General features: G+C 23.7%; 5 protein-coding genes across 9 annotated transcripts; 3 read left to right on the top strand and 2 right to left on the bottom strand.

Annotated features, from left to right (window-relative positions):
- Positions 1–4526: 4526 nt before the first annotated feature.
- On the top strand, positions 4527–13822 carry LOC129613161 (mitochondrial amidoxime reducing component 2). Of its 2 annotated transcripts, none has more exons than XM_055527121.1 (4): positions 4527–4557; positions 8963–9552; positions 13244–13542; positions 13596–13822. In XM_055527121.1, exons 2-4 carry the CDS (start codon positions 8980–8982, stop codon positions 13702–13704), a joined length of 981 nt encoding a protein of 326 aa, XP_055383096.1. In that variant the 5' UTR covers positions 4527–4557; positions 8963–8979; the 3' UTR covers positions 13705–13822. The 2 variants fall into 2 exon arrangements, with proteins under 2 accessions (XP_055383096.1, XP_055383095.1); XM_055527120.1 differs by lacking the exon at positions 4527–4557 and adding an exon at positions 8551–8805.
- On the top strand, positions 10502–11963 carry LOC129613163 (probable myosin light chain kinase DDB_G0279831). The gene has a single exon (XM_055527122.1). The coding sequence runs from the start codon at positions 10908–10910 to the stop codon at positions 11856–11858; it is 951 nt and encodes a 316-aa protein (XP_055383097.1). The 5' UTR covers positions 10502–10907; the 3' UTR covers positions 11859–11963.
- Positions 13823–14358: 536 nt separating the features above from the next.
- Positions 14359–16529, bottom strand: LOC129613210 (vesicle-associated membrane protein 7). 2 transcript variants are annotated; one of them, XM_055527184.1, is made up of 6 exons: positions 16467–16506; positions 16327–16396; positions 15857–16262; positions 15533–15761; positions 15404–15471; positions 14359–14996 (listed from the first exon to the last, which is right to left on the bottom strand). In XM_055527184.1, exons 3-6 carry the CDS (start codon positions 16058–16060, stop codon positions 14832–14834), a joined length of 666 nt encoding a protein of 221 aa, XP_055383159.1. In that variant the 5' UTR covers positions 16061–16262; positions 16327–16396; positions 16467–16506; the 3' UTR covers positions 14359–14831. The 2 variants fall into 2 exon arrangements, with proteins under 2 accessions (XP_055383159.1, XP_055383158.1); XM_055527183.1 differs by having other exon boundaries at positions 16327–16529.
- A 665-nt stretch (positions 16530–17194) lies between these two features.
- On the top strand, positions 17195–21358 carry LOC129613144 (vacuolar protein sorting-associated protein 18 homolog). 2 transcript variants are annotated; one of them, XM_055527097.1, is made up of 10 exons: positions 17195–17554; positions 17619–17938; positions 18007–18054; positions 18226–18381; positions 18441–18596; positions 18681–19499; positions 19569–20145; positions 20204–20355; positions 20419–20494; positions 20545–21358. In XM_055527097.1, exons 1-10 carry the CDS (start codon positions 17305–17307, stop codon positions 20964–20966), a joined length of 2976 nt encoding a protein of 991 aa, XP_055383072.1. In that variant the 5' UTR covers positions 17195–17304; the 3' UTR covers positions 20967–21358. The 2 variants fall into 2 exon arrangements, with proteins under 2 accessions (XP_055383072.1, XP_055383073.1); XM_055527098.1 differs by lacking the exon at positions 18007–18054.
- Positions 21359–21596: 238 nt separating this feature from the next.
- On the bottom strand, positions 21597–23794 carry LOC129613227 (protein C19orf12 homolog). 2 transcript variants are annotated; one of them, XR_008697293.1, is made up of 5 exons: positions 23434–23794; positions 23321–23356; positions 22793–22867; positions 22432–22732; positions 22065–22139 (listed from the first exon to the last, which is right to left on the bottom strand). XR_008697293.1 is itself a non-coding variant. In XM_055527210.1 (4 exons), exons 1-4 carry the CDS (start codon positions 23522–23524, stop codon positions 21779–21781), a joined length of 423 nt encoding a protein of 140 aa, XP_055383185.1. In that variant the 5' UTR covers positions 23525–23794; the 3' UTR covers positions 21597–21778. The 2 variants fall into 2 exon arrangements, 1 of the variants encoding a protein (XP_055383185.1); XM_055527210.1 differs by lacking the exons at positions 22432–22732; positions 22793–22867 and adding an exon at positions 21597–21999.
- Positions 23795–24819: the final 1025 nt, after the last annotated feature.

Raw genomic sequence — 24819 nt, 5'->3', positions numbered from 1 at the left:
TATTAATCTATACACAAATTTTTTTGCATGTCCTAATTTCTTGAATACATTTGAAGATACTATTGTGGTGGTGTAAGTTTAAAAAAAATGTGTTGTATGATAAAATTTTTTGTTGTACACCGCAAGCAAATTTTATTCATATACAAATGAATATTATAAATATATAGAATACAAAAATTTATATCCCTTCATTTTTGGAAGGGAAATTTAATTTTAAATACGCAACAGGGAGTAAAAAGACATTTTATTATACAAGTATTTTACAAACAATATGTCCTCAAGTATAATAGCAACCAGCAACAGCGTTGCAATAACAATGTTGTTTAAATGTATGTGTGTATATGTAAAATGTTTCAAATAAACAATATACTTGTGATAGCGAATATACTAAATTTCACGTGTTTTTTTCTTCGACAATATTCTAAATCAATATCCAAAGAAAAAAACGTGTGGAGACCGGAACTTGTGGAAAAATAGGAAATGTGAGAAAATTAAAAAAAAAAACCAACGCATTCTTCTTTTTTATGTTTTTGTTTACAAATAAAATGTAAGATAGTATGTAAATTCATATAAGTAATGTGTACACATATGATATACATATATGTATAGATTAATTGTCGAGAAAATTTTTCGAACAAAAATTTTCGAAATTTTCTTTACTATAAATTTTTACTCTTAAGTTTCATATTCTCTTAAATTATTCTCATGGTTAGAGGACATAGAAGAGAATATTATTTGATAAAATTTAAAAATTTTGTGTTATCGAAATGCAAGTTGGGCTTTTTAACGGTATCATCAAATTTATTGAATAAGACTTATCAACAATTTTAATTGTTCAAGATGTAAAGGAAGTTAAATAAAACTTTTACATAAAAATCGAATTTAATCTTCGAATCGAATCTTTCGATATTGGCGTTTTTATGGAATTAAAGAGGCAACATCTCAAATTAATAACACTGTATGATTTTGAATGTTAATCAAAATATAAAGAGACCATTCTGCTCACGAAAATTAAAATGTTATTCAACTCCTTCATTTTTCACTATACTTTAATTGTTTTTTAAATTACGTTATTGATCAAAATTTAATCGAAAATAATAAATTAGAATTACAGCTTTTAATAAATTTTCATGCAAAATTCATAATAATAGAGACATAATATAAAATTCGATAAGCTTCTAATTAACACTAATTGGGGATTTTTCTCGAACTAAATGTGCTCTTTAGTCACACCCCTATAAAGTGATTAGTGAAAGGTGCTAACTTTGCACCTAAAATAAAAAATTTTTTATACATTGAGTTTACATTTTTTTTTACGTTTATTTCCTATGACATTTTCATTTGGATTCAGCGAGTTTAAAATATCGCAAACAATTTTATTGATTGAATGTGATATTTATGAAACTGATGACTTTCATTTAAAATTTGGTTTTTTCATTTAAAATTTAAACGCTAAATTGATTTTTAAATTTAGTTAGAATTTTCTATGGTTTCTTCTAACATCCAAGTTGATATATATATGAAATTAATTAATAATGTGGAAAAAATTATTTTCGAAAACTTGACACCCTGAATTAATATCAATTATCATACTGTTAATTTCTTTTTTTTTTCTATTGTTTACAATAACAATATAATTAACATAATATACATATTATGTACAGGTATGTGTGTATAGGTGTATAGACTTTATAGGTGTATAGATTTTTTATACATTGAGTTTACATTTTTTTTTACGTTTATTTCCTATGACATTTTCATTTGGATTCAGCGAGTTTAAAATATCGCAAACAATTTTATTGATTGAATGTGATATTTATGAAACTGATGACTTTCATTTAAAATTTGGTTTTTTCATTTAAAATTTAAACGCTAAATTGATTTTTAAATTTAGTTAGAATTTTCTATGGTTTCTTCTAACATCCAAGTTGATATATATATGAAATTAATTAATAATGTGGAAAAAATTATTTTCGAAAACTTGACACCCTGAATTAATATCAATTATCATACTGTTAATTTCTTTTTTTTTTCTATTGTTTACAATAACAATATAATTAACATAATATACATATTATGTACAGGTATGTGTGTATAGGTGTATAGACTTTGAAATAATTTTATGCTTATAGAATTGCAAATAAAAACGATCACGAATATTTAAAACTTTAATGAAATTATTAAAATATTATAAATGTGTGAACACTTTTTAATTATTTCATTCACCTGGGAATTTGCAATAATTTTATTTTAATTTATACATTGAAATTATAATCTATATTATGTATTCACTTACACGATTATGACATTAGAAAATTATTATGGGTGAATATTTCTATATCGTGTATGAATATTCATAATTTTCTTTAATGATATCAAAAAAAAAAAAAAATCTAAAAATTTTTGTTCCCATAACGTGATTATACACAGTTATTGGTAACTGATAAAATGTGAATGAAATTGATTTACAAAATTTTTGTATATACATACACACATACAGCTCCACACGCCATTTATTACACATAAAAAATATAATGAAAATTTTTTAAACCGTTAATAATCATGTATTATAATTTCAGGACTGATTTACATAATATGTTAAAATGCGTGACTTCAAAATTGCAGTAATGTGTGTACTTATATACAAACTCATCATACGCATAGAGTTGCGTAGGAATTAGAAGTTGAGAAATTATGAAAAGATGAATTGAACATTTTCATCTAAACTAGAATTTACAAATTTTTTTATTTAATAGTTTTGACTGTTTTAGCTCTGATGCAAGTATGTTAAACATATGCAAACTAAATATTAAATATATTTCTGTAAAATCTATACACAATTGCAGATTTAAACGTGTATAAATATAATTTCTTGGTACTTTCTAAAGTTCTTCTTTATTTGCCTAAAATTAATAGGTAAACGGATACATACATCTTTATATTACAATTCGAAATTTACTTTTTGTAATTCGTGTATATGTACATAGTGAAAATTGATATAAGAAAAGCTAATAAAGCAAATAAAACATTTAATTTTTTATAAAACAAAGAATCTCTCTATTTTTAAAAATACACTATTTCAAATACATAATTTAAATGTAATTTTAGAATAATTTTCTTTTACATGCAAAAATATAAACTAAGAAAAATTATGCTGTGTGAAAAGAATGACGTGTGCCTGTCTATTCATTTCAATGTCATAACAATCAGATTCACTTACAGTTAGATACATTTTATTATCTATATGTGAATAAAAATATCCCATTGAAAAATCTTCTTTGCAAAAGCAAAATTGAAAAATTTGAAATTTTATTTATGCATAATATGTAAATGAGGATTAGAATTTATTAAAAAAATTTCATTAAATATTGGGAGCTTCTATACCTATAATAAGAATATTTGCGTAACAGTTGAACATGTATACTATAAGAGGTAATTTTGTAAACATTTTATTATTTCTATTTACTTTATATTTTAAATGAAGTATTCTTAAAATTTTTTTAAAATTTTTTTAAAATTTTATTCTTCATCACGAAATGTAGTATGTTCGGTTGTACTCTTTTTTAAATATTCATGTATGTATATAATAGAAAATATTATTTGAAATTTGTATCAAACATTTTTAATTTTTTTTTTAAATTAAAATTTTTTAATTATTGTAGGTACAAAGGAGTAAGCAGACATTAGCATTTCATCATTAATATTTTAATTTCAAAAAGAGTAAATATGTTACAAATGGAATTTATGTTTCTGTGTAACTTACATATATTCGTGTGAGTACAAAATGCAAAGAATATAACAACAAAATATAATAATAATTTTCTCTAGTATACATATAATTAACAGTCAATTCATTATAATATATAACATTCTCAAAACACTGAAGCAGTGTTGTTAATTTCAACTTGTTTTTCAGTAGTATTTTGCCTGAAAAAGTAGTATGGAGAGCTTTAGCGTAGTAATTTGCGGTTATCATTAACACCAAATAAAAAGTAAGGCATCTGTCTAAATTTATACCCGTACATTTTAAATCAGGTTACCTAAATCAGCTACGCGACTAAGCAACGTATTGATATTTTCGACTTTGGCAACGGTAGGTAGATTTTTTTTTCTGTTTTTTTATTTTTTTTTCCGATTCTCAAATTGAACTGATTGCTGTCAATTTACATAACATTATGTAAAGCGCGAGCTCAAACATTAACAATATAAGCTTTTTTTTATAAAATAATTTCGAAATTTAGAAAAACAAAAAACTATTTTTTTTTGTTGTACAAATGGTTTTTGTAAAAAATACGAATGAACTTTTTATAAACAAAAACAAATAATAACATTTTCTAGTATAAAGGCAAAAAAGTGGTAAAAATAGCTTTGCAGTTGTACGGTAGTATGGAATGCCAAAATGTAGTAAAATACTACAATTGTAGTAAAATTGACAACACTTCACTGAAGGGAACATTTGAGCGACTATTATAATGAAAATAAAAAAAATTTTCTATGCTCTCAACATTTTGAGGTTGTTGTGTAAAAATTACATTTATAATTTATTATTATAAGCAGGTATATAATATTATATTTTTGCACATATTTTATTAATATTATAATATTGATTGGCTGCTACAATTTATAACATTATAATAATTTACATACTAGGTTTTCTATAATAATTGTAATTAATATTTAATAATGCAATATTAAAGTTTTATGAATTTATCAGCAGCAGACTTAGAATACAAAATAAATAATTTGAAAAAAGTGGCGTTAAAGTAAAAAATATTTTCTGTTTTTATTATGATATTTTTAATTTGCAGTTTTTTTTTAAATATTAATTTAAACTTATAATTTTTATTAATTTTTTAATTCAATTAAAGAAGAAAATTACAAACTGTAAATTATACTTAGATTTTAATTAGCAACTCGACACAACATGAAGGTTTACGGTGTTATACATTGTTTATTGAATTTATGAGAAATTTAAGTTTTAATAATAAGTTTAAGTTACTCAAATGCAAAGAAATGATAAAACAAAAATTATTTAAAATAACTTAAATTATTTGTTTATTGCATTATTCAAATGCTAATATGCAGCTAATGCAACCACATTGGTTACCATATTTGAATATACAGTAATTCCCCCTATAACGCGGTAGATTCGTTCCGCGTTATAGTAAAACGCGTTGTAGGAGTATTCTCATATAATGCGCTCGTATGACCCCGTAACGCAAATAATTCTAGTTTAACTTTTCGCCTTAAAGGGCGTTTAAATCGAATCTTAAGAAAAAACTATGTTATGAACGAAATACATATGTATGTGCGTTTTATTAAAATCAAACTAAGAACATTTCAAATAAAAAACTTATACATATGAAAGTAAAAAACGGTTAATTTCAAATAAATTACATAAATCCAAAAACAGTTTTATTACATGTTTATTCGGCTGTTGGAGCTATCTGAAATAACGTTCCACCGAAATCTTTTTTTAATAGAAATCCCCGCGTTATATGGGGAAAACACACGTTATACGAGGATCTGAAATCCCGTAGTATGAAAATGTGTTATAAGCGTACCACATTATAAGGGGGATTACTGTACTTTAGTTATTTGTAGATTTGCGTAAGTTGTTAAACTTAATTAAATATTTTTTTATATTTTTTCTCTAATCCCCCTCTTATTTGGACAAATACTTAAATATTTTCATACAATCAATTGATCTGCTATAAATTTTATAGGCGGACAACCAGCTGGTATTAAAAAAACATCAAAATTTTAATTAACAATAAAATATTTTAACAAAAGCATTACATTGTTCTTTTCGTAAAAATTACACTTAAACCTTTCACTCATTGACTATCATAGTTGTAAATAAGTGATAATCATAAAAGAAAAATGATAAAATTTCGGAAAAAACCTCATTGTTGCAGTAAAAAATTATAAATTTTATATTCAATTGCAAATTATAAAAGTTGAATTGTTAAAACTGACCGGTAAAAAAAAATATAATTGATGGTATGTTAGCAACTCCAATATCGCATAATAATGAAATAATAAAATAATTGTGTTCTAAAATTTCCTCTCTAAAAATATATTACAACATTGCCATATCTTGTTGAAAATTGAAACCAAAAACAATACTTCAAATTGTAAAATTAAATAATAAAATAGTCCAAGTATGTATGCATCTACATATATATATATATATAAATATTTGCATTGGAATACATTCAATTTTTGTTTTATTTAAACTTGAAATTAAATTTTATATAAATATTGGCAGAATTATGTATATATAGAGCTTAAGAATTAAATTTCATTTTAGGTACTAAGGTACTCGTACTACACATAATATACAAATGTTTTAGTTTTCTAGTACAGTATTGCAGTCACGCTGACATCTATTGTAATAATTACTTTTCTTCAATTATACTCTATTGCTTAAAAATTTAGCAATTACAAATTATAAGTAAACATAATAATTGTAAGTATTTAATAACTGCAAACTTGAAGTCAATTGTATTACTTTTCTGCTCAATTCAGTTTATGACTATGATATCTTATTGCTTTATGGTGTAATAATAAATACCTTATTTTATGAAGCTGGCTATTGCGAATAAGAATGAACGTTAAATCTATAACTGATTTTAATTACCATTTCTAATAACTTGATTCCATTACTAATACATAGATGGCACTAGAAGTTAAATGAGAAAAAATCACAAAATATTTTCAATAGTCGAAAATGTGAAATTTTATTTTCTAATTTTTGAATTTTCCATACTAATATTCCTTTTTACATTATTCTTATTCTTATGTGAGTATATATATAGCAAATTGAAATTAACTCATTTCAATTAATTCGCTACATTAAATTAATTCCCATTAAAAATATTCTAATTAATTAAATTTTTTATACATATTATATAAATAAAATTAAGAGAAAAGAATTTAAAATTGAGAAATTTTAATTATTTTTGAATCTTTCTTTGTGCTCGACGAAATTTCTAACATGATAACAAAATTAATGTTTATACCGGTTTTTTATATTATTTATGTTGTTCTTATCTTGAAAAAGTATACCTATAATTTTTTATGAGCTGGTATATACATATGTACTTAAACAGGTTAAATTGTGTCCATGTATAGGTATAGGCAATTAAAAAAAAAATCATGATAAGTTATCAAATTTAAGGTTGATCAAGGCACTACTAAGATACTTGTGCCATGGTACCCAAAATTTATTGAGTTGATCATTATTAGCTCAATAAATTTTGTGATGTTAATAGACTACATTTTAAACATCATTTATAAAAATAACTCTTAATAACAATTTTTGCTATAATTTATTTAATTTTTCCAACACATTGTACTTTTAAAAATATATGAAATAGAACTTAGTTTTGATTCTTAATTTATGGTTGAGATCAAATATGTTTTCAATTCAAAAGATTTACTTTAAATTTTATTTACTTAAATAAATTTAGTAATTTAATAAATCTAAAGCAATAATAAATTACTAAAAATGCGGATCACTAAATATCCTGATTAGAATTCGATTATTAATTGTATTATAAATGATGAGGCAAATCTATAACTATACATATATAATTAATTGGTTCAAATACATATTATATATATGTATGTACGCAGATAAATATTTAAATATGTATGTATGTAATATAATTTGAACGACAGAATTTTAAACAACAGTTTGTTATAAGCTTTTTTATGTTATTGAACAACCTTTTGAATACTAAGTTAAAAAAAATATTTGAATTGAATATACAAAAATAGAAAGTTTACTGATAAAGCGTATACGTACATACATACATATAAACTAATGTGCATAATATGTAACATCGGCAGAAGAAATTCAAAAGCTTAATATTTTCTTGAAGCTTGAAGTATTAAATTAAAATTTCTGACTTCATTTTAATTATTTAGTTAACTGCATGCAGAATTTTTTAAATGGTCTTTAATAAATTTATCATAAATAACAGGACTGTAATTTATCTGACAGCTACCATTGAACGTTTTCCTTAAATACAAATAAAACTGTAATCTGTTTTACTCAATAATTAAAATTTTACAGTTAAAATACTTAAGTAAAATAATCTATATTTCTCAAAAAATTTCCTATCAATTTGAAATTTTGGTGAATTTTGTTTTGTTAAATGCTTTAAGGAATAAAACATACTTGCATTATTTTATTAAAAACAGAAAAGGAAAAGTTGTTGTCAGTTTTTTTATTCAGCAATTTGAATTTGCAATGCTCAATGACAATTCAATTAATTTGACCATTTTGGAATACAAGTACTTACTTAACAATGAAAATGATAAATGAAAAGTGTTTTTGAAATTGATTAACTTACATTTTACTTAAAATTTATTTTATAATAAAATTAAATTTCTATTTTTAAGTTAGAAACGACTCTACGGATTACCTGGTATTTGTATATTTCAAGTATCTATTTTATAATGTAAAGCACATTTCAGATTTTTTTTTCTCATTTTTTTTTTGCCACACAAAAAATATTATAAAAACAAGAATCAGTCGCAAGTATATTTTTCTATCTAATGTTAGAGTATTAAAATCTTGAGTTTTAAATTTGATAAAATATAAAACATTCGTACACTGCCAAGAAATAATAAAAAAAAAATTGAAATTTTATATTGAAATCTGAGAACATCATAATTCAATTGGCCACAGCTTGAAGATTATTTGCATTTGCAATAATAAACGACAAAACAAAATAAAATTAATGTCAATGATACCATAAAGAATTCCGAATTCATTGATATATAAAATGGCTGGTAAATTAAAATTTAATTTTATTTAATTCTTATAAATCTTTTTGTTTATATTACTTATTAATTAAATAAAGTAAAGGATTAAGAATAAAATATATAAATTTTATATATTTTTGAAATTATTTTATTGTTTTCTTTTTTTATTTTGTTATTCTTGTAGAACTTCTAAAATCAAAAATGTTATTGGCTGCTGGCCTTGGAATTGGTGCAACAGCAATTGCTGGTTGGTATTATCAAAATCGTAAACAATTTATACCACCAACTGAATGGAAACGTATTGGTGTTCTTGAAAAATTATATTATTATCCAATAAAATCATGTTATCCAATTGTATTGGATACAGCTGATTGTGATGATATTGGTTTACGTAATGGAAAATTTAAAGATCATCAATTTATGCTTATTGATACAAAAAATAATTTAATAACATGCCGAACATATCCAAAATTATTAAAAGTTAAACCAAAAATAATTAATGGAGAATTATATGCAACAGCACCTAATATGGAACCATTACGTATAACATATGAGAAATTTGTTGAAAGTAATAAAGGTGATGTTAAAGTGAAATTTTATAAAGTTGATGTTTATGTTACTCTGTGCGGTGAGGAATATGATAAATGGTTTTCAAAATATATATTAGATAAAGATGATGGAATACGTTTAGCATATTATCCATATCCGATGGCAACTAAATTAAAAGATCCATCTAAAGAATTTGCAACGAAATTCTTTAGGAATGAAGATACGGTAAGTTTAAATTTGTTTTTCATTTTATATTTGGGGCTATATTTAAAATTGCATCATATTATAATATTATCTAATAATTTGTAGGTATATGTTTAAGTGGTTCTTAATATGTTTTAAGATATTGTGAAGTTTTAAAGGTTGATGGTATTAAATGTGATAAGATAATGTTACAAAATGTGAAAATGATTGACAAACATGAATTTGAATTTAGAGTAAAACTATCATGTTCGTAAATATATATGCATATATTACATAAGTATGTGTAGACTGATAGGCTCTGATTTATTAATTGTTTTGATTAAGTATAGTATTTATATATTTACACCACAAGAAATTAGGAGTGCAGCACTTTATATTCACTATTATGCACAAACTACAAATTTATGAGTTACCATTTGTAGCCATTTATAAATTTATGGGTTGTAGATTTTTACAAAATATAATACTATCTACAAGTATTATAGAAAATGAAAATGACATAAGCACTGTGGATGAAGAAGTACTATAGCACAACACTCACATTTCAGCCTTTTTATTTTTTTCCTGTATAATATAAAAAAAAAAAATTATTTTTTTTAATTTAGATTTCTATCAGAATATTTTCATCAAAGGAAGATTCAGAATTATATCCATTCGAAACATCATATTTTTTAAATTTATTTTGAACTTGAAGCGCTCGTATATACCATTTAATTGTAAAGATCCATCCATCCATGATATTAGCATTGAGATTTAATTAAACATTAATACCAAATTACCTAAATGTAAGCTTTTCTGGAATTTAGCAATTATCCTCTATTTAGCAATTAGCATTCAAATATTGCTAAATAAATTAAATTAATTGCATTCTGTAGTAGATGCGTATGGTTTTTAAGGGAATAATGGATTTTAAAATACAATTTAGATTGTAATATACAATTTATATTAAGAATAGATAAAATAGGTGGGTATAAACAAAAATTTTTTCTATATTATTAAAAATCTCAAATTAATCCCAACTGAAAATCAACGAAAACACTTTAAGTAATAATTCGGAATTATTCCGATTTAATTCAGCAACTCAAATGTTCAAAATATGTAAATTACAAAAACAAAAATAGCCTAAACTAACGGGTTATAAGTTTTTCTCAATTTAATTTGATTATTTTAACTAAAACCATGAAGACACAATAAATTCCATTAAAAAGTATAAAATTAAATAAATTTTTTAATGGAAAATATTACGATTTTAAATTAAAATTGAAAAATAATTAATAAAAAGAAATTTATAATTTAATCTACACACACAAATTTATTAAGAACTAAAAAGTATAAAAGACAAAATATTGGGTAAGGACTTGAATTCAGAAAAGAAAATGGATGTTTACAATAAATCACTTCAACCACTTTCCGTAATCGGCACTGGTACTTATAGTCGTGTAATATTGTGTCGTCATAAAAAATATAAGAAAAATGTTTGCGTTAAACAAATTTATTTCAATATGGGACAAAAAACTTTATTAAATTTAATAAATAGTGAAGCATTAATATTATCTCAATTAAAACATCCAAGAATTATAAAATTTTATGATTTTTATATACAAAATAATTTTGCACATATTGTTACGGAATATATTTGTGGCGGAACATTACAGAAAGCAATCGAATTAAGAATAAATAAACCATTTAATGATGAAGAAATTCGTAATATATTTTGTGATATATTAATTGGTATAGAATATTTACATTCACGTGGTATTGTACATCGTGATTTAAAACCAGAAAATATTTTATTAGATATTAATGGAAGACCAAAAATTGCTGATTTTGGATTATCATTTTATATTGCACAAAACGTATTGAATAACAATAATAATAATATGACGGATAACAATAATAATAATAATAATGCAAATCAAAGAAATAAAAATAATAATTATAGCAATAAATATTGTTTAGGTACACCATTATATATGGCACCAGAAAGTTTAAATGGTAAAGAATGTAATTTTAAATCTGATATGTGGTCATTAGGTTGTATACTTTATGAATTATGTTCATCATATAATCCATTTATAAAAGCAAAAGATGTTAATGAATTAATAAGAATGATGACAAATGATGGACAAAAACTTGAGTGTGGTTGCAGTGGTGTTAGTAATTGTATATCATATGAAAAATTTCAGAAACGAGAAATAACATTACGTTATATATGCGATGGTATGCTAACAATAAATCCAAATGAAAGATGGAATATATCACAAATAGTATCATGTCCATGGATTACAATGCATTATTATAAATTATATTTTGACTATGAATATTAAATTTAATTAATTTTAAATTTTAGTTCTGTATGTGATTAATTAGTACCGCGTGTAAAAATTATTGATATACAATTTTATATTGAGATTTGTTAAAATAATTCAATTGTTTGTAAATCTTTGTAAATTCACTACTCAATTTTTCAGCAATATCTATTGTATTTATACCTATAATTTAATTAGTTTTAATATTTAATTTTATATAAGTATTTAAAATTTCGTTTTCATACTTTTGTGTTTTGTATTTGTATTTAAGCATGTACTCTTTATGTTGTATTTATTTTGTATTAAATGTTTAATGTTATATCAAGTGCAAAATTATTTTTAATTAAGTTTTAAAAATTAAAAAAGAAATCTATGTTTTTAATGATAATTTAATATTAATTGTGACAAAGAAATTAAAAGTTTCATACCTGTAATAATTTTATAGCAAATTTTAAAAATTATTCCATAAATTATGTACATTATAAAATTCTGACAATATTTTTAAAAATTAAAATAAGATATAAAATACATTTTTGTAAAACTGACTTTGAAATAAATTTAAAAATTAACTTGACTAATCATTTTAAGTTTTTCAATTTATTTACATATATAATTTTTTTTAAAAAATATTTTCTTTATATCAAATGAATTCTCTACATTAATTAATGTTTTATTCAATAAAATAAATAAATATAGATACGTGTAATCTCTAATTAAAGTGATATAAAGAAACACTGAACTGTCCAATTTTTGGTTTAGCAAGGGGACACTTTTGAAAAGCCTGATTATTGTGATACAGTGATAAAAACTGTTACTGGCAATTTATTATATTCTGAAAGTTTTTTTGAATTTTCAAAAATTTCTTTCAATAAAGCTTAGTAAATTAAATTAAATATTCAAAATCTTAGCATTTTTTCACCCTTAGTAAGTTTTCATTTGACTTCAATTACTCCGAGTTTATACAAATATTTTGGTAATAATGGTAACAATATCATAATTTTAAATATTACCTTGCATTCTTAAAATACTATATAATGAAAGCATTAGTTTGAACCAATTATGGGCTATTTTAATTATATTGTCTAAAAGTCAAATAATTTAGAGCATTTTTTTTATTGGATTTAAGCCAAATAGAACGAAAAAAGTAGATTTAATTAAAATAACAAAAAAGAATTTTATTCAAAATGAAAAAAATGAATATTAGAATAGAACAATTATTAGTAATTTTGCCATTTTCTACTTTAAGGTCGCCTTTTTTCTCTGTGACATTGTACTCTAAATAAAAAATGACTAATTTGAATATGTAATGTTTTGTTTCCTTCATTTTTTTTTTTATAAAGCTATAAGTTCATTATCTAAATAAAATTCATATGATATATTTTAGTTCATAAAATATTTTTCAGGGATCATTTCAAGATGTTTCAAGTTATATGCTAATCAATTATTCATCAGTTGATGAGCTGAATACTCGTTTAGAAACACGAAAAGAAGCAAATGTTGATCCATTAGCTTTTCGGGGTAATTTTTATATTAAAACCGATGATAATATTCCATTTGATGAGGATAATTGGAAATGGATAAAAATTGGTGATGATGTCATAATGAGAACACTTGCGCCATGTTACCGTTGTATTGTTCCAAATATTGATCCAGAAAAAGCTGAAAGAAATCCAAACACAGAACCGTTGAAAACGTTAAAAACGTAATTAACAATTTTTTGAAAAACAGAATATTTTAAATACATTTTAATTACAGATATCGTATACCAAAAGGTAGTACAAGTCCTATGATGGGTCTTCAATTAGGTATTCGCCAAAATGGAAAAATAAAGAGAGGTGATACTATTTATGTTTCCACTATATGATGACGGTGACTTTTTTTTGTTTTATTTAAAGATTTTTATTATGTAGATTGAAATGCATTTTTAATTATTTTTTTTAATAAATATTCACATATATATGTATGTATATTTCTTTTAAAAATTCTGATTTATTATTGAATTCGACTTCACAAGAAAATTAGGCAGAATTTTATAACCCATGAACAATGTATTTTAATTTTAAATATAAATAATCAAACAAGGATTTAAAATTGAAATTAAATTTATACATATATTTAGGTTATACTATAATTTTATTTATAATATATATTTTTATTTATACAAACTATGATCTAATTTCTTATAATATTTTTATAACATTTTTGAATTCACAAAATCACAAATTTTTAGTTAATTACCATGTATTTTGCTTCGTCTTCTTAAATAAGTTTGAAAACTTGTCTAAAATAAAACCCGAACAAAAATTTATTAAATATGCATAAGTAGACTTTTGGACATATTAAATATAATTTTTTTATTTCTTTTTAATTTAAACCTACTTACTAGCAAGTAGTTATTTTATTCATTGATTTTTCAAATTTATTGAAAACTTTTATAAATAATAAACAGACAATATTTAATAAAATAACATAAAATTTACAATATTTAAGTTTACAAAGAAATACTTTTGTAAATATAATAGATAAATATTGCATGTTATAGTTTTTGTTTAGAAAAATAATTAATTATTACAATATGTTACCAACATAGACTTTAGAAAACAAACATTTTTTATTTCAGTTCCATAAATATTTTTTAATATTAGTTATTAATTTTATATACTCTTTTATAAACGTGATGTTGTGGTGTTTTTTCATTTCTTTATTTCTTTTTACGGCTTAAATTAACAAACTTTGTTGATTTTGTATATACAATTGGATTTGAACCGTAAATTTTTTTCATACGGTCAGAAATTAATACAAAAAATTAAAATGAAAATTATATGGAAATTTCAAATATAAATTTTAAATATGTAAATAATATAGTAATATTTGATAAATTGTATACATACATATTTTTAATATGTATAACATACTAATTATAATAATGTAACGAGAAAATAGTCCAGTATATTATATTGTTGAATTGAATACAAAAATTTTTATTAAAAATTAATTTTTATGAATGCAACTCTGCCAAGCTAATCCACCACAAGCCATGCTTATTATTACATATAAAATGAATAATAATATACAACCGAAAATAATATACATTCGAAAATTTTTCCAAAACATTGCTCTAGCTAAATTCCTGGAAGTTTTTCGGAATGTAACAGTCTGAAATTAAAAGAAATACATTTTTATATAAAACAAATTTAAATGAAATTTCCAATATTTATCAAACATGTTTTGTAATTTATTTTTTTTTATGATCTGGTCGATGATTAATTTTTGTTGACTAAAGTAATATCTACACAAATAAAATGGTGTGTAAACTGTTACTGTAGCAACTCTTTATATTTAGTGTCCACTATTACCGGACGTTTAACAAAAAAAAAATAGAAACATAATGCTATAATTATGCTTTTTAAATTTTAGTGTCTATTGCGATCAGAGAAAAAAAAAAAATGAGAAATAAAAAAAAATGTAAATTATAAGCTATTCCAGCTACATTTTTTTTTTAATAAAACTATTTGAACCGTCTACGTACTTTGAAAATTGAAGTAAAGCAAAATATAACTTACATTATTCCTAAGATTTTCTGTTTTATTAACCAAAAGTTCGAGTCTTTCACCACGATCTTTAAGTGAATCTAAAAAGAAATATAATTAATAATTATAATTGTAAAGAATAATAAAATATGTTTACATTACCTATATTTTTGACTAAAATATCTTGAAGTTCATCTATATTACCGTGAATTTGTGTAATTGAATCAATATCATTGGACTCATTAAAATACGACATCTGTTGAGCTAAAACTTTTGAAAATTCTGAATTCATAGCATAAGCTATTGCTGTTGCAACCTGAAGTCCATACGTTGATATGAATTTTTTCTTAATATCACTTAAAAATAAAAATGCCCGCACCACCGCAAAATCCTACGATATTCAAATTTTTAAAAACCCAACAGGTAAAATAAAAAATTATATTTTTGAATTAAATATGAAATCTTATCATATATTTTATTACTTACATCATCTGCGAAACACATATATATAATTTTATTTTCACATTCATAATGTATTCGATAATTATTATAAGTGTAAGTTAGTTTATGATTACATGGTTGAATTTTCTTTAATATCTGTTCAGTTACTTCCGCAAAATTTCCAACAACTTCAGCAAATTTTGCTAGAACGGTGGTTTCCCTTGCTATAACGCTGTATAATATCGGCATTTTTCCTTTGTTGATATAATAAGTTAGTAATTGAAATAAATTCAATTCTATTTTTCTTCTACTTATTTTAACTCTATTACCACTTGCAAAATATATGTACTCGGTTTAATTTCAGTTTACTTTAGGCATCTATGCAAATTCTTATGAGTCATAAGATAGTACTTTGCGTTTCGATAGATGCTGCAATCTAGAGCATTTTTATCTGTGTTAAAAGAAAAAAAGTTTAAAATCAATGACTGGGGCAAATATAAATTTTAAATATTTACCATTCAATTGCGAAACAAAAGAATTTTTTATAAACTTTTTTTTTCAATAATTTTTTAAGTTACATTTACACTACGAAATGTTGAAAAGCATAATAAGTTAGTAGAATATTAGTATTTCTTTTAAAATAAAATTTATTTACGTATTTAAAAAATTTTTCAATTATTTTCGCAATGTTTCTTTATTTCGTTGACAGCGAGCTCTATAAAAAGTTGATGAATTGACTTGTCATTTTTCATGCAAAAAAAAAGTATTGACAACAATAATGACAATTTGATTGGCCGACAGCTATTGTAGGGTTGGAAAATGTGAATATTTAAGCAGCATCTTGAAATAATTCGATTATTACAAAAGTCTTAATTAAAATACTGTTCAAAAATAATGAGTATGTTTGCCCTCAAAAGGAAATGACACGATAAAAATACAATTCCACAATTCATATTACGAGTTCAACAAATTTTATTTTTTTTTTAGAAAACTATAAACGAAATTCTTTTATATATATGATTATTAACTTCACAACGATGGTTGGTTTTAAAAGTATAATTAAACCGAAGACGTACTTTACGTATTTAATTTGGAAGTTAAATATTTTATCGAAAAAGCTTTCAATTATGCTTCAATAACTTTATTTTTATAGCAATAACGAAAACCAAAAAACACAATTGTCACAAAAAAGAAATTATTAGTATGTTTTTGCTTTATCTACTCTTAAAAGTCTCAGTACAATGAGGGTGCTAAAATAAAAATCAAAATCGTTCATCCGTTCTTTTCAATTGTATTTTGATTTTTTTTTTCAATAATCGTGAGCTTAATTTTTGACAGTTAACCATAGTTTGTCAAAATTAAATTCTGTCGAAGGGTGGATAATAAACATTTAGTAGATAAAAGATGATCATATTTTTAATTAATTTATAAATTTGCAATATTTAGTAATCGTTTTCTAGTTAATTTGTTAAAAATTATGTAAAATTACAAAAATGGAAAAAAATTTACAACCGTACAATAGAATAAGCTCAAAATCCAATAAAATACCCCCAGAAGTTCCTTCCAGTGGATATGTTACTTATCGAACAAAAGATGAACCACCTATTTTTGCGAAACAAAAATTGCAGTTGAATTTACTAGAAGATATTACTCACCTTGCTGTATCAGATTCTTGGTTGTTTTGCTTATTTTCTCACCATGTTCTGCTCAGACTTTTGCTTTCAGATACTGATCAGCAAAGCGGTAAATCTTACTAATTATTCGAATGAAATAACTAAAAAAAATGATTTTTATAAAATTATTTCAGAGGTGTTGCTGGAACAATATGTAGGTGGATACAATGTAGCAAATTTATTTCTTGACCCGCTTGGGTACCATCTTATTATTATATTGACACCCAAAACTGTCGGTCTCCAACCAGAATTACTTTATTTACATACAAAAATGGATAAACCAAAGAGAATTGATAAATTCCGTGGTCATGAAATAACAGCAGTAGCGTTTAATCACAATGAGTCAAATAATTTTTCAACTGGTCCTATTTTGCTTGGAACTAGCAAAGGCTTGATTCTTGAAACGGAGTTTGGTTTGGATGGAGAAAAACCGTATTACAGCAATTGGAAACAGGTATAACATGTAACAAAATTATTATGCATATATATATATATATTGTTATTACAACTTACTTAATTAAGCTGCCTAATTATATTACTTTGTATGGTACAAGAGAAATTGAGGGACTGGTAAATATAAATCTATATACCTTTTGATTTATTTGGTATGATTTTAGAAACTTTATATAATTTTTTTTGCAAGGATTTCGGTTTCAGCTTGGTTCATACCTCAAATTCATAACTTATACTTGTAACGTAAATCATACGTTTATGTACTTAAAATTTCTTAAATTATTTTAGGTTTTTGAAATAAATCGAGATCCGCCAATGCCAATTACTGGTTTACAATTTTACAAAGTTCCCAATACTTCCCGATACATCGTTGTGGTTTCAACTACTGATAGCGTTTATAAATTTCAAGAAACTTTGAAATCAGATGAGAAATTGGTGTTGCAAGTACAAAATCTAAATGTTAAAAATGTTGCAAAGGGTCAACATAATTCTTTTTTTTTCAGAACATATTTACTCAATATATGAACATTCCGGAAGATCTTCTTAAATTTAGAGGAATCCATACGAAAGTTTCTGTTTTAAGTTTTAATTGCAGCACTAAAACTAAATATCCAGAACATTTTGCTTGGTTAACGGAGGAAGGGATTTTTTATGAAGGGGTTTGTTTTAAGATCTAAAATTTAATTTAAATTAAAAATTTGGATTTTCATATTTAAATAATTTATTTACTTCTACAATTTAAGGTGGACGCTGAGGCTGCAACTCCAGATTTTATTAAAAATGAAGAAATTATTCCGCTTCCTGAAAATATTAAAAATATGCCGTACAGCTCTAGTGTGCCCGATAATAAAAATAATATTAAAAATGTACCAAAAGCTATGATTTTAACCGACTTTCATATATTGTTAATGTATTCAGATCATATCACAGCCCTTTGTAGCTTAAATCAAGAAATAGTATATGAGGAAAATTTTGCTGAAAAATTTGGTGTCTTATTAAATATTATTAAAGACTTCAATACTGGAAAAATATATTGTTATACTTCTAAAGCAATATTTCGTTTTAAAATAACAAATGAGCAACGTGATATATGGAAAATTTATCTGGCTAAAAATGATTTAACTTTAGCTGAATACTATGCGAAGAATAACGTTGCACATCTAGATAAAGTTTTGCGCCAGAAAGCTGAAAACACATTTTTAGAAAAAAATTATATTGAAAGTGCAAATATATTTTCGGAAACGAAAATCAGTTTTGAAAAAGTTTGCTTGAAATTTTTGCAATTAGAAGATAAAAAGCCTCTAATGATATATCTTTACAATAGGTTAAATAAACTAGATCATAAAGACAAAACACAAATAACAATGTTAACAATATGGCTAATTGAATTGCATTTGGATAGGATTTCCAAAGCAAAAACAGGGAAAACAGAAGAACAGGATTCATTTAACTTGTTTATGTCAAATGAAAGGGTTCAAGAATGTTGTCGTACTAATTATACCGTTATTTATAGTTTAATTGAATCGCATGGAGATAAATTAAACTTAACGAATTTGACTATAGTATGTACTTATACATAATGAAAAAATATAAAATCTTAATTTATTCTTTTAAATTTTACCTATTTTTAGGCAAACAAAGACTATGAATCGGTTGTAACACAGTATATAAACGATGGAAACCTATTGAAAGCTTTAGAAACAATCAAAGCTGAGAGAAACCCTGAGTTATTCTATAAATATTGCCCTATTTTAATAGAAACTTATCCACAGAAAACGATACAAGCCATAATTGAACAAGAAAACCTAAATCCGGAAAAATTAATTCCAACTCTTATATGTACTAAAACTGATGAACATATATCACAAATAATTAGATATTTAGAATATGCAGTTTATGAAGGTGTACCCAATGTGTCTATTCACAATTATTTAATTAAACTATTAGCAATGAAAGATCAAGAAAAGTTACTTTATTATTTAAATACACAAGGTAGAGACTTGTCATCAATTCATTACGATGAAAACTATGCGTTAAGAGTTTGTGAAGAACATAATGCTAAAGAAGCAAGTGTATTTCTTCAATGTCTTTTACAATTATGGGAATCAGCTGTTGAATTAGCATTGACTTTCGATATCAAATTAGCTAAAAATACCGCATCACAACCAAATGATCCAGAATTGAAGAAAAAATTGTGGTTGAGAATAGGTAAAAGAAAAAACACCAAAAGTGCAGCGAATAGTTTTATTTTTCTTTTTTTTTTTAGCTGAACATGAAGTTAAAAGAAACGTTAATGTAAAAGAAGCGCTAAAGTTGCTTAAGGAATGTGATCTTTTAAAAATAGAAGATATATTGCCATTTTTTAACGATTTTACGAAAATCGATGATTTTAAAACGGCTATTTGTAATGCTTTAAAAGTAAGGTGCTTCAGATATTTGTTTGCTAAATATTAAAAAAAATTTCCCTTCTATTTTTATAAGGAATATAATTTAAGAATTCAAGAGTTACAGCATGACATGGATGAAGCTGGAAAAGCTGCAGAACGTGTTAGTGGAGGTAAAATGATAAAAATAAAAAACACAATAGATCTAAAATGATATTTTCAGAATTGCAAAGTTTACGTAACCAATCCGTGATAGTATCTGTAAAGGACCAATGTGAAATTTGTGAAATATTAATTTTAATGAGACCATTTTATTTATTTCCGTGTGGACATAAATTTCATTCAGATTGTTTAGAAAAGCAAATAATACCATATTTAAATCCAGAAGAAAATCGTAAATTAAGTTTATTAAAATCTCAATTAGAAAACTTATCGACAACAGTAATTTTAACAAATCAACCAACTGGGAATTCTGATTCACAATATAATCAGCAAATACAAAATAATTCACGTGAAAAAATTAAAATGCAAATAGAAGATATTTTAGCCGCAGATTGTTTATTTTGTGGAGTTATGATTGATTTTATTGGGAAACCTTTCATTGAAGATGATGACTGGGATCGAGTTAACATTGATTGGCAATAAATTTTCTTCCTTAAAGTGATCCATAACGTTCTTCAAAGTTACATTTTTCTTTCATAAAAATATTTCATATGCCAAATACTCCAATTAAATAACTAAACATCGCTAATTGAAAAAAAGTTTTTGACTTACTGGTTTTAAATTTTGCTTTAAATAATTTTTGTAATTTATGAAAAACTCTATCAATTGTTAAAATTTATAAAATAATTATTAATTTAGGTGAAAAATTAAAAATAATTGATGCGCAATCTCTGATTGTATATAAGATTGATGTTTTTGTATTTTAAAATTAAGTACATTTAACTAATTTTTTTATTAATTTTTGTTTATATGTATCGAAATCATGTGCATAGAGAAATTTTCATGAAAAATTTAATATAAAGTAGGTATATAAAATTTTCTGAAACTACGCTAATATTGCTTTGTATAAGATATATTTTAGTAATATTATTAATAAAATATTCATTCAGCAAAAATATTGTATGTAATATAATTATTTTAAAATAAGCATATTCAGTTAATATTTTTCCAGCTTTGTCTTATACTAATTAAGCGGGAAATTATTCAACTCGGTATGACTTGTTTGAATTTTGCCTAAAAGAAATTGCCAAATTATTAAAAAAATATCAATACTTGATACGTATTTAAAACAAAATTTTATTTTTTTAATATAATTATCTATTAATCACATAGTCGGTGCGAATTTTAGAGAACTTTTTACCAAAGTAAATGGTTATAGAAATATCAAAATATTAATATGTATATAAAAATAATAAAATATTATTTTATAAAATTTGATTTTCTAATAAGATTTTTTAATCAAGTATTTTTAATTTCATTTCATTTGTAAGATATCCAGCTACAGTTTTAAGAACTACATCTTGTATAGCATGATTGTTGGCCACAAGAGCTAAGATAGCGGCAACATCTGTTGGATGAAATTCTTGAACAGCTAACATGATTTTTTCCACTAAAGTTTCTCTTTGCACGGTAGTCAAATCATTTTTAATAACTTCACTAACAGGTTTAAATTTGTCTGAAAATTGGTTAAAAATTTATATTTTATTATTACTTTAATATTATTGTTCAAACAATTCATACCTTTCGTTAACATTGCAGCTCCAAGTCCTCCTAAAGTCCCGCCAACCGCCAAACCAAATGGACCCGCTACAATACCTATTTTTTTTTATAAATTATTAATTAATAAAAAAAAATTCCAATTTGTACTTTATAAATTTTTTGGATTACTATTTATGCAAAACATAAAATGTTACGGTGATGTTGGTATGTATGTTTGTACAGAATACAAGAGCACATATGTACGTAATTTAAAGTTTTCATGAATAATAAGTGTACTTTTTTTAGTAAGTTGAGTAGAGCTATTATATTATATGTATACAAAATTTTGAGAATAGGGTTAAGAAGAGTTAAGAATTTATTTATATTTCGTTTATATTTCTTTAAATACCTTTATATAACAAAAGTTAATGTATCACAAACTGTCATATCACTGTTAATTAATAAATTATATTACAAATAAATACAAAGCATCTAATTTGCGATTTGCATGTGAAGTTCTTTTGTTACGAATTGCATTACTGTCTTTAAAACAAGTTGTTTTGTACAAGGGTTTCCCGATACTAAAGTAATTAAAGTAATTGCATCCATTATATCTAAATCTCTGATAACATTTTGTATTTTTTGTGCTAATATTTGACGATTCTTATTGTCCATTTCCATTATAACTGCACTGATTGTTTTAAATTTGCCTAGATTAAAATTTAAGTATTAAAATTAGTTTTAGAATTTATATGGCAATTAATAATAACCTTTGGTTAATTGAGCAGCAATTATCCCACCTACTGTACCACCAACAGCTAATCCAAGTGGACCTGCTATCAAACCTGTTTGAATAGCAAGGGATCCGATTAATTGAACGAATAATTTGTAAAAAAAAGTTAAACAAAGAAAAAAAACAATCATATAAGTAAGTAGATTATCTTTGCTAAATATGTGTAAGCCTATAAATATATCTATTAGGTAGATATATAAATAGAATTTCAATATAAATACCTAATTAAAAATGAAAAACTAATAAAGGAGCTAATTCAGTTCTCATATTAACAAATAAATTTCTAATTCTATTTAAAAAATTTCCAAAAATAATTAAAAAAAATTCAATTAGAAATTCCATAAAAAAACCAATGTCATTGTATTGCCTCGGCTTTGAGAAAGTTATACATTTGGGATTTGACATTGAACCGAATATTTGATTTTTATAGGAAATGAAATGATATGCGATATTATAAAGGATGTATAAAATTTAATGTTGTAGAATTAAAAAACAATTAACTTACCGCCAATAAAACAAGCAGTTGCGCAAACCAATGTGCCTAAAATTTTTGTTTAAAAATTATTTAAAGAAAACTAAATTGTATGTACAATGTAGTTATGTAGATAAGTTTTATACCTTTTCCTGTTTCTTTAATTGTAACTTTCATATTTTCCTCATCCAGTAAAATAGATAAGCCATCTAAAAGTTCTTTAGTGTTGATAGGCATTTTTATCAGTTCCTTTTTGATTTGGTGAACTTTATAAAAATATGAATCACTATATAATTTTAATTCAACGTAATACGATGATATTATATTTTCTATTTCGAAACCTTCTTTTTTGTTTCAAATTTTTTATTTTTTATATTTTTTATTTTGTAATGTTTGTATATTTTAATTACTGCACTTTACAAGTATTTAATACTCTGTAACTAGCAATGTTTTTAATTTTTTGAACGAATGGACTTTGTGCAGCCGATGAAAATAATTTTTATACTTTTTTTTCAAAGGTAAAATCCCAAAAAAAATAACAAATCCACAATCCACAATTTATTCACAATTGAATCGAAAGTAAATAAAAAACATATGGCGGTAGTATTGCCACAAGTGACATTTTTTCTTTAATTCTACGACTATAATGGACTGTCAAATTATTTTCTCTTTGACATGCATATGGATTTTCAATTTTATTTATTTTTTTAATTTTTCATGGAAATTAATGGTTTTTAATATATTGATTTGGTTGATAATTAAATGAGAAAAGTTTTTCAGGTGGTTGAAAACATTTAAAAAAAATTTTTTAAATATTTAATAATAAAACAAAAAGTGCTTCGAATCGGTAAAATAATTCTCGTTCAAAAGTAAAGGATTTTTCGTTATTCATTTTAATAAACGTTTTTCCTATTGTGAATGCTTAAACTAACAATAGTAAATGAATATAATGTGTTGAAGAATTATTTACAATATTTTTGTTTTATTTTTTTAAGGCTAATATGCATTTTGCTTAATCAAACCATAATATCTTTGTCATATTCCAATATACTTTAATATATTTTGAAATTTATGATTTCCTCAAAATACTTATATTTATTACAGCTTAGTTGAATATTATTTTTTAAATGTCATATTTCATATAGAGCACTATATTCATACAAAAAGAAACATCAAATTCACATTGCACCGCAGAAAAACAGGTTATTATGGTGTGAAAAAACTACGATCGATTTCGATGCATCTTTTCTGATTATATTGCTATTAACATCAAATAATGATTACCGAAAAAATTAAAATTTCGAAAAGTAATTTCTAGTTTTATATGTACATATGTATATTGACATTTATATATTTACTCTTTTTTAACTCTTAAATTCATTATAATAATATTGCAAATTGTAAAAGTTCTTAAAAGCAGCAGCAAAGAGCAGGAAAAGCTATGCATGTTTTACATTATTTGACATTAAGCTCTTATACTATATTTTATTATTACATTGAATGCACTATGCAAACAAAATTTTAAAGTATAA

The sequence above is a fragment of the Condylostylus longicornis genome, unplaced genomic scaffold, assembly GCF_029603195.1.
Source record: "Condylostylus longicornis isolate FDR11 unplaced genomic scaffold, ASM2960319v2 ptg000081l, whole genome shotgun sequence".
Lineage (NCBI taxonomy): Eukaryota > Metazoa > Arthropoda > Insecta > Diptera > Dolichopodidae > Condylostylus > Condylostylus longicornis.
This window is presented reverse-complemented; position numbering and strand designations above follow the sequence as displayed.

Bases quoted from the DNA above. Each gene is read 5' to 3' on its own strand.
- LOC129613163 (XM_055527122.1), top strand. From the start codon at position 10,908: ATGGATGTTTACAATAAATCACTTCAACCACTTTCCGTAATCGGCACT.
- LOC129613227 (XM_055527210.1), bottom strand. From the start codon at position 23,524: ATGCCTATCAACACTAAAGAACTTTTAGATGGCTTATCTATTTTACTG. The intron at 22,140-23,320 runs GTAAGTTAATTG...AAAAAAAAATAG, and splicing joins AACTGCTTGTTTTATTGGCG to GTATTGTAGCGGGTCCATTT. The intron at 22,000-22,064 runs GTATGAATTGTT...ACCAATTTTCAG, and splicing joins AGCTGCAATGTTAACGAAAG to ACAAATTTAAACCTGTTAGT.
- LOC129613144 (XM_055527097.1), top strand. From the start codon at position 17,305: ATGGAAAAAAATTTACAACCGTACAATAGAATAAGCTCAAAATCCAAT. The intron at 19,500-19,568 runs GTATGTACTTAT...ACCTATTTTTAG, and splicing joins ACTTAACGAATTTGACTATA to GCAAACAAAGACTATGAATC. The intron at 20,356-20,418 runs GTAAGGTGCTTC...TATTTTTATAAG, and splicing joins CTATTTGTAATGCTTTAAAA to GAATATAATTTAAGAATTCA.
- LOC129613161 (XM_055527120.1), top strand. The intron at 9,553-13,243 runs GTAAGTTTAAAT...AATATTTTTCAG, and splicing joins TCTTTAGGAATGAAGATACG to GGATCATTTCAAGATGTTTC. The intron at 13,543-13,595 runs GTAATTAACAAT...TTTTAATTACAG, and splicing joins CCGTTGAAAACGTTAAAAAC to ATATCGTATACCAAAAGGTA.
- LOC129613210 (XM_055527183.1), bottom strand. From the start codon at position 16,060: ATGCCGATATTATACAGCGTTATAGCAAGGGAAACCACCGTTCTAGCA. The intron at 15,472-15,532 runs GTAATGTAAACA...ATTTCTTTTTAG, and splicing joins TATTTTAGTCAAAAATATAG to ATTCACTTAAAGATCGTGGT. The intron at 14,997-15,403 runs GTAAGTTATATT...TTTTAATTTCAG, and splicing joins CAGAAAATCTTAGGAATAAT to ACTGTTACATTCCGAAAAAC.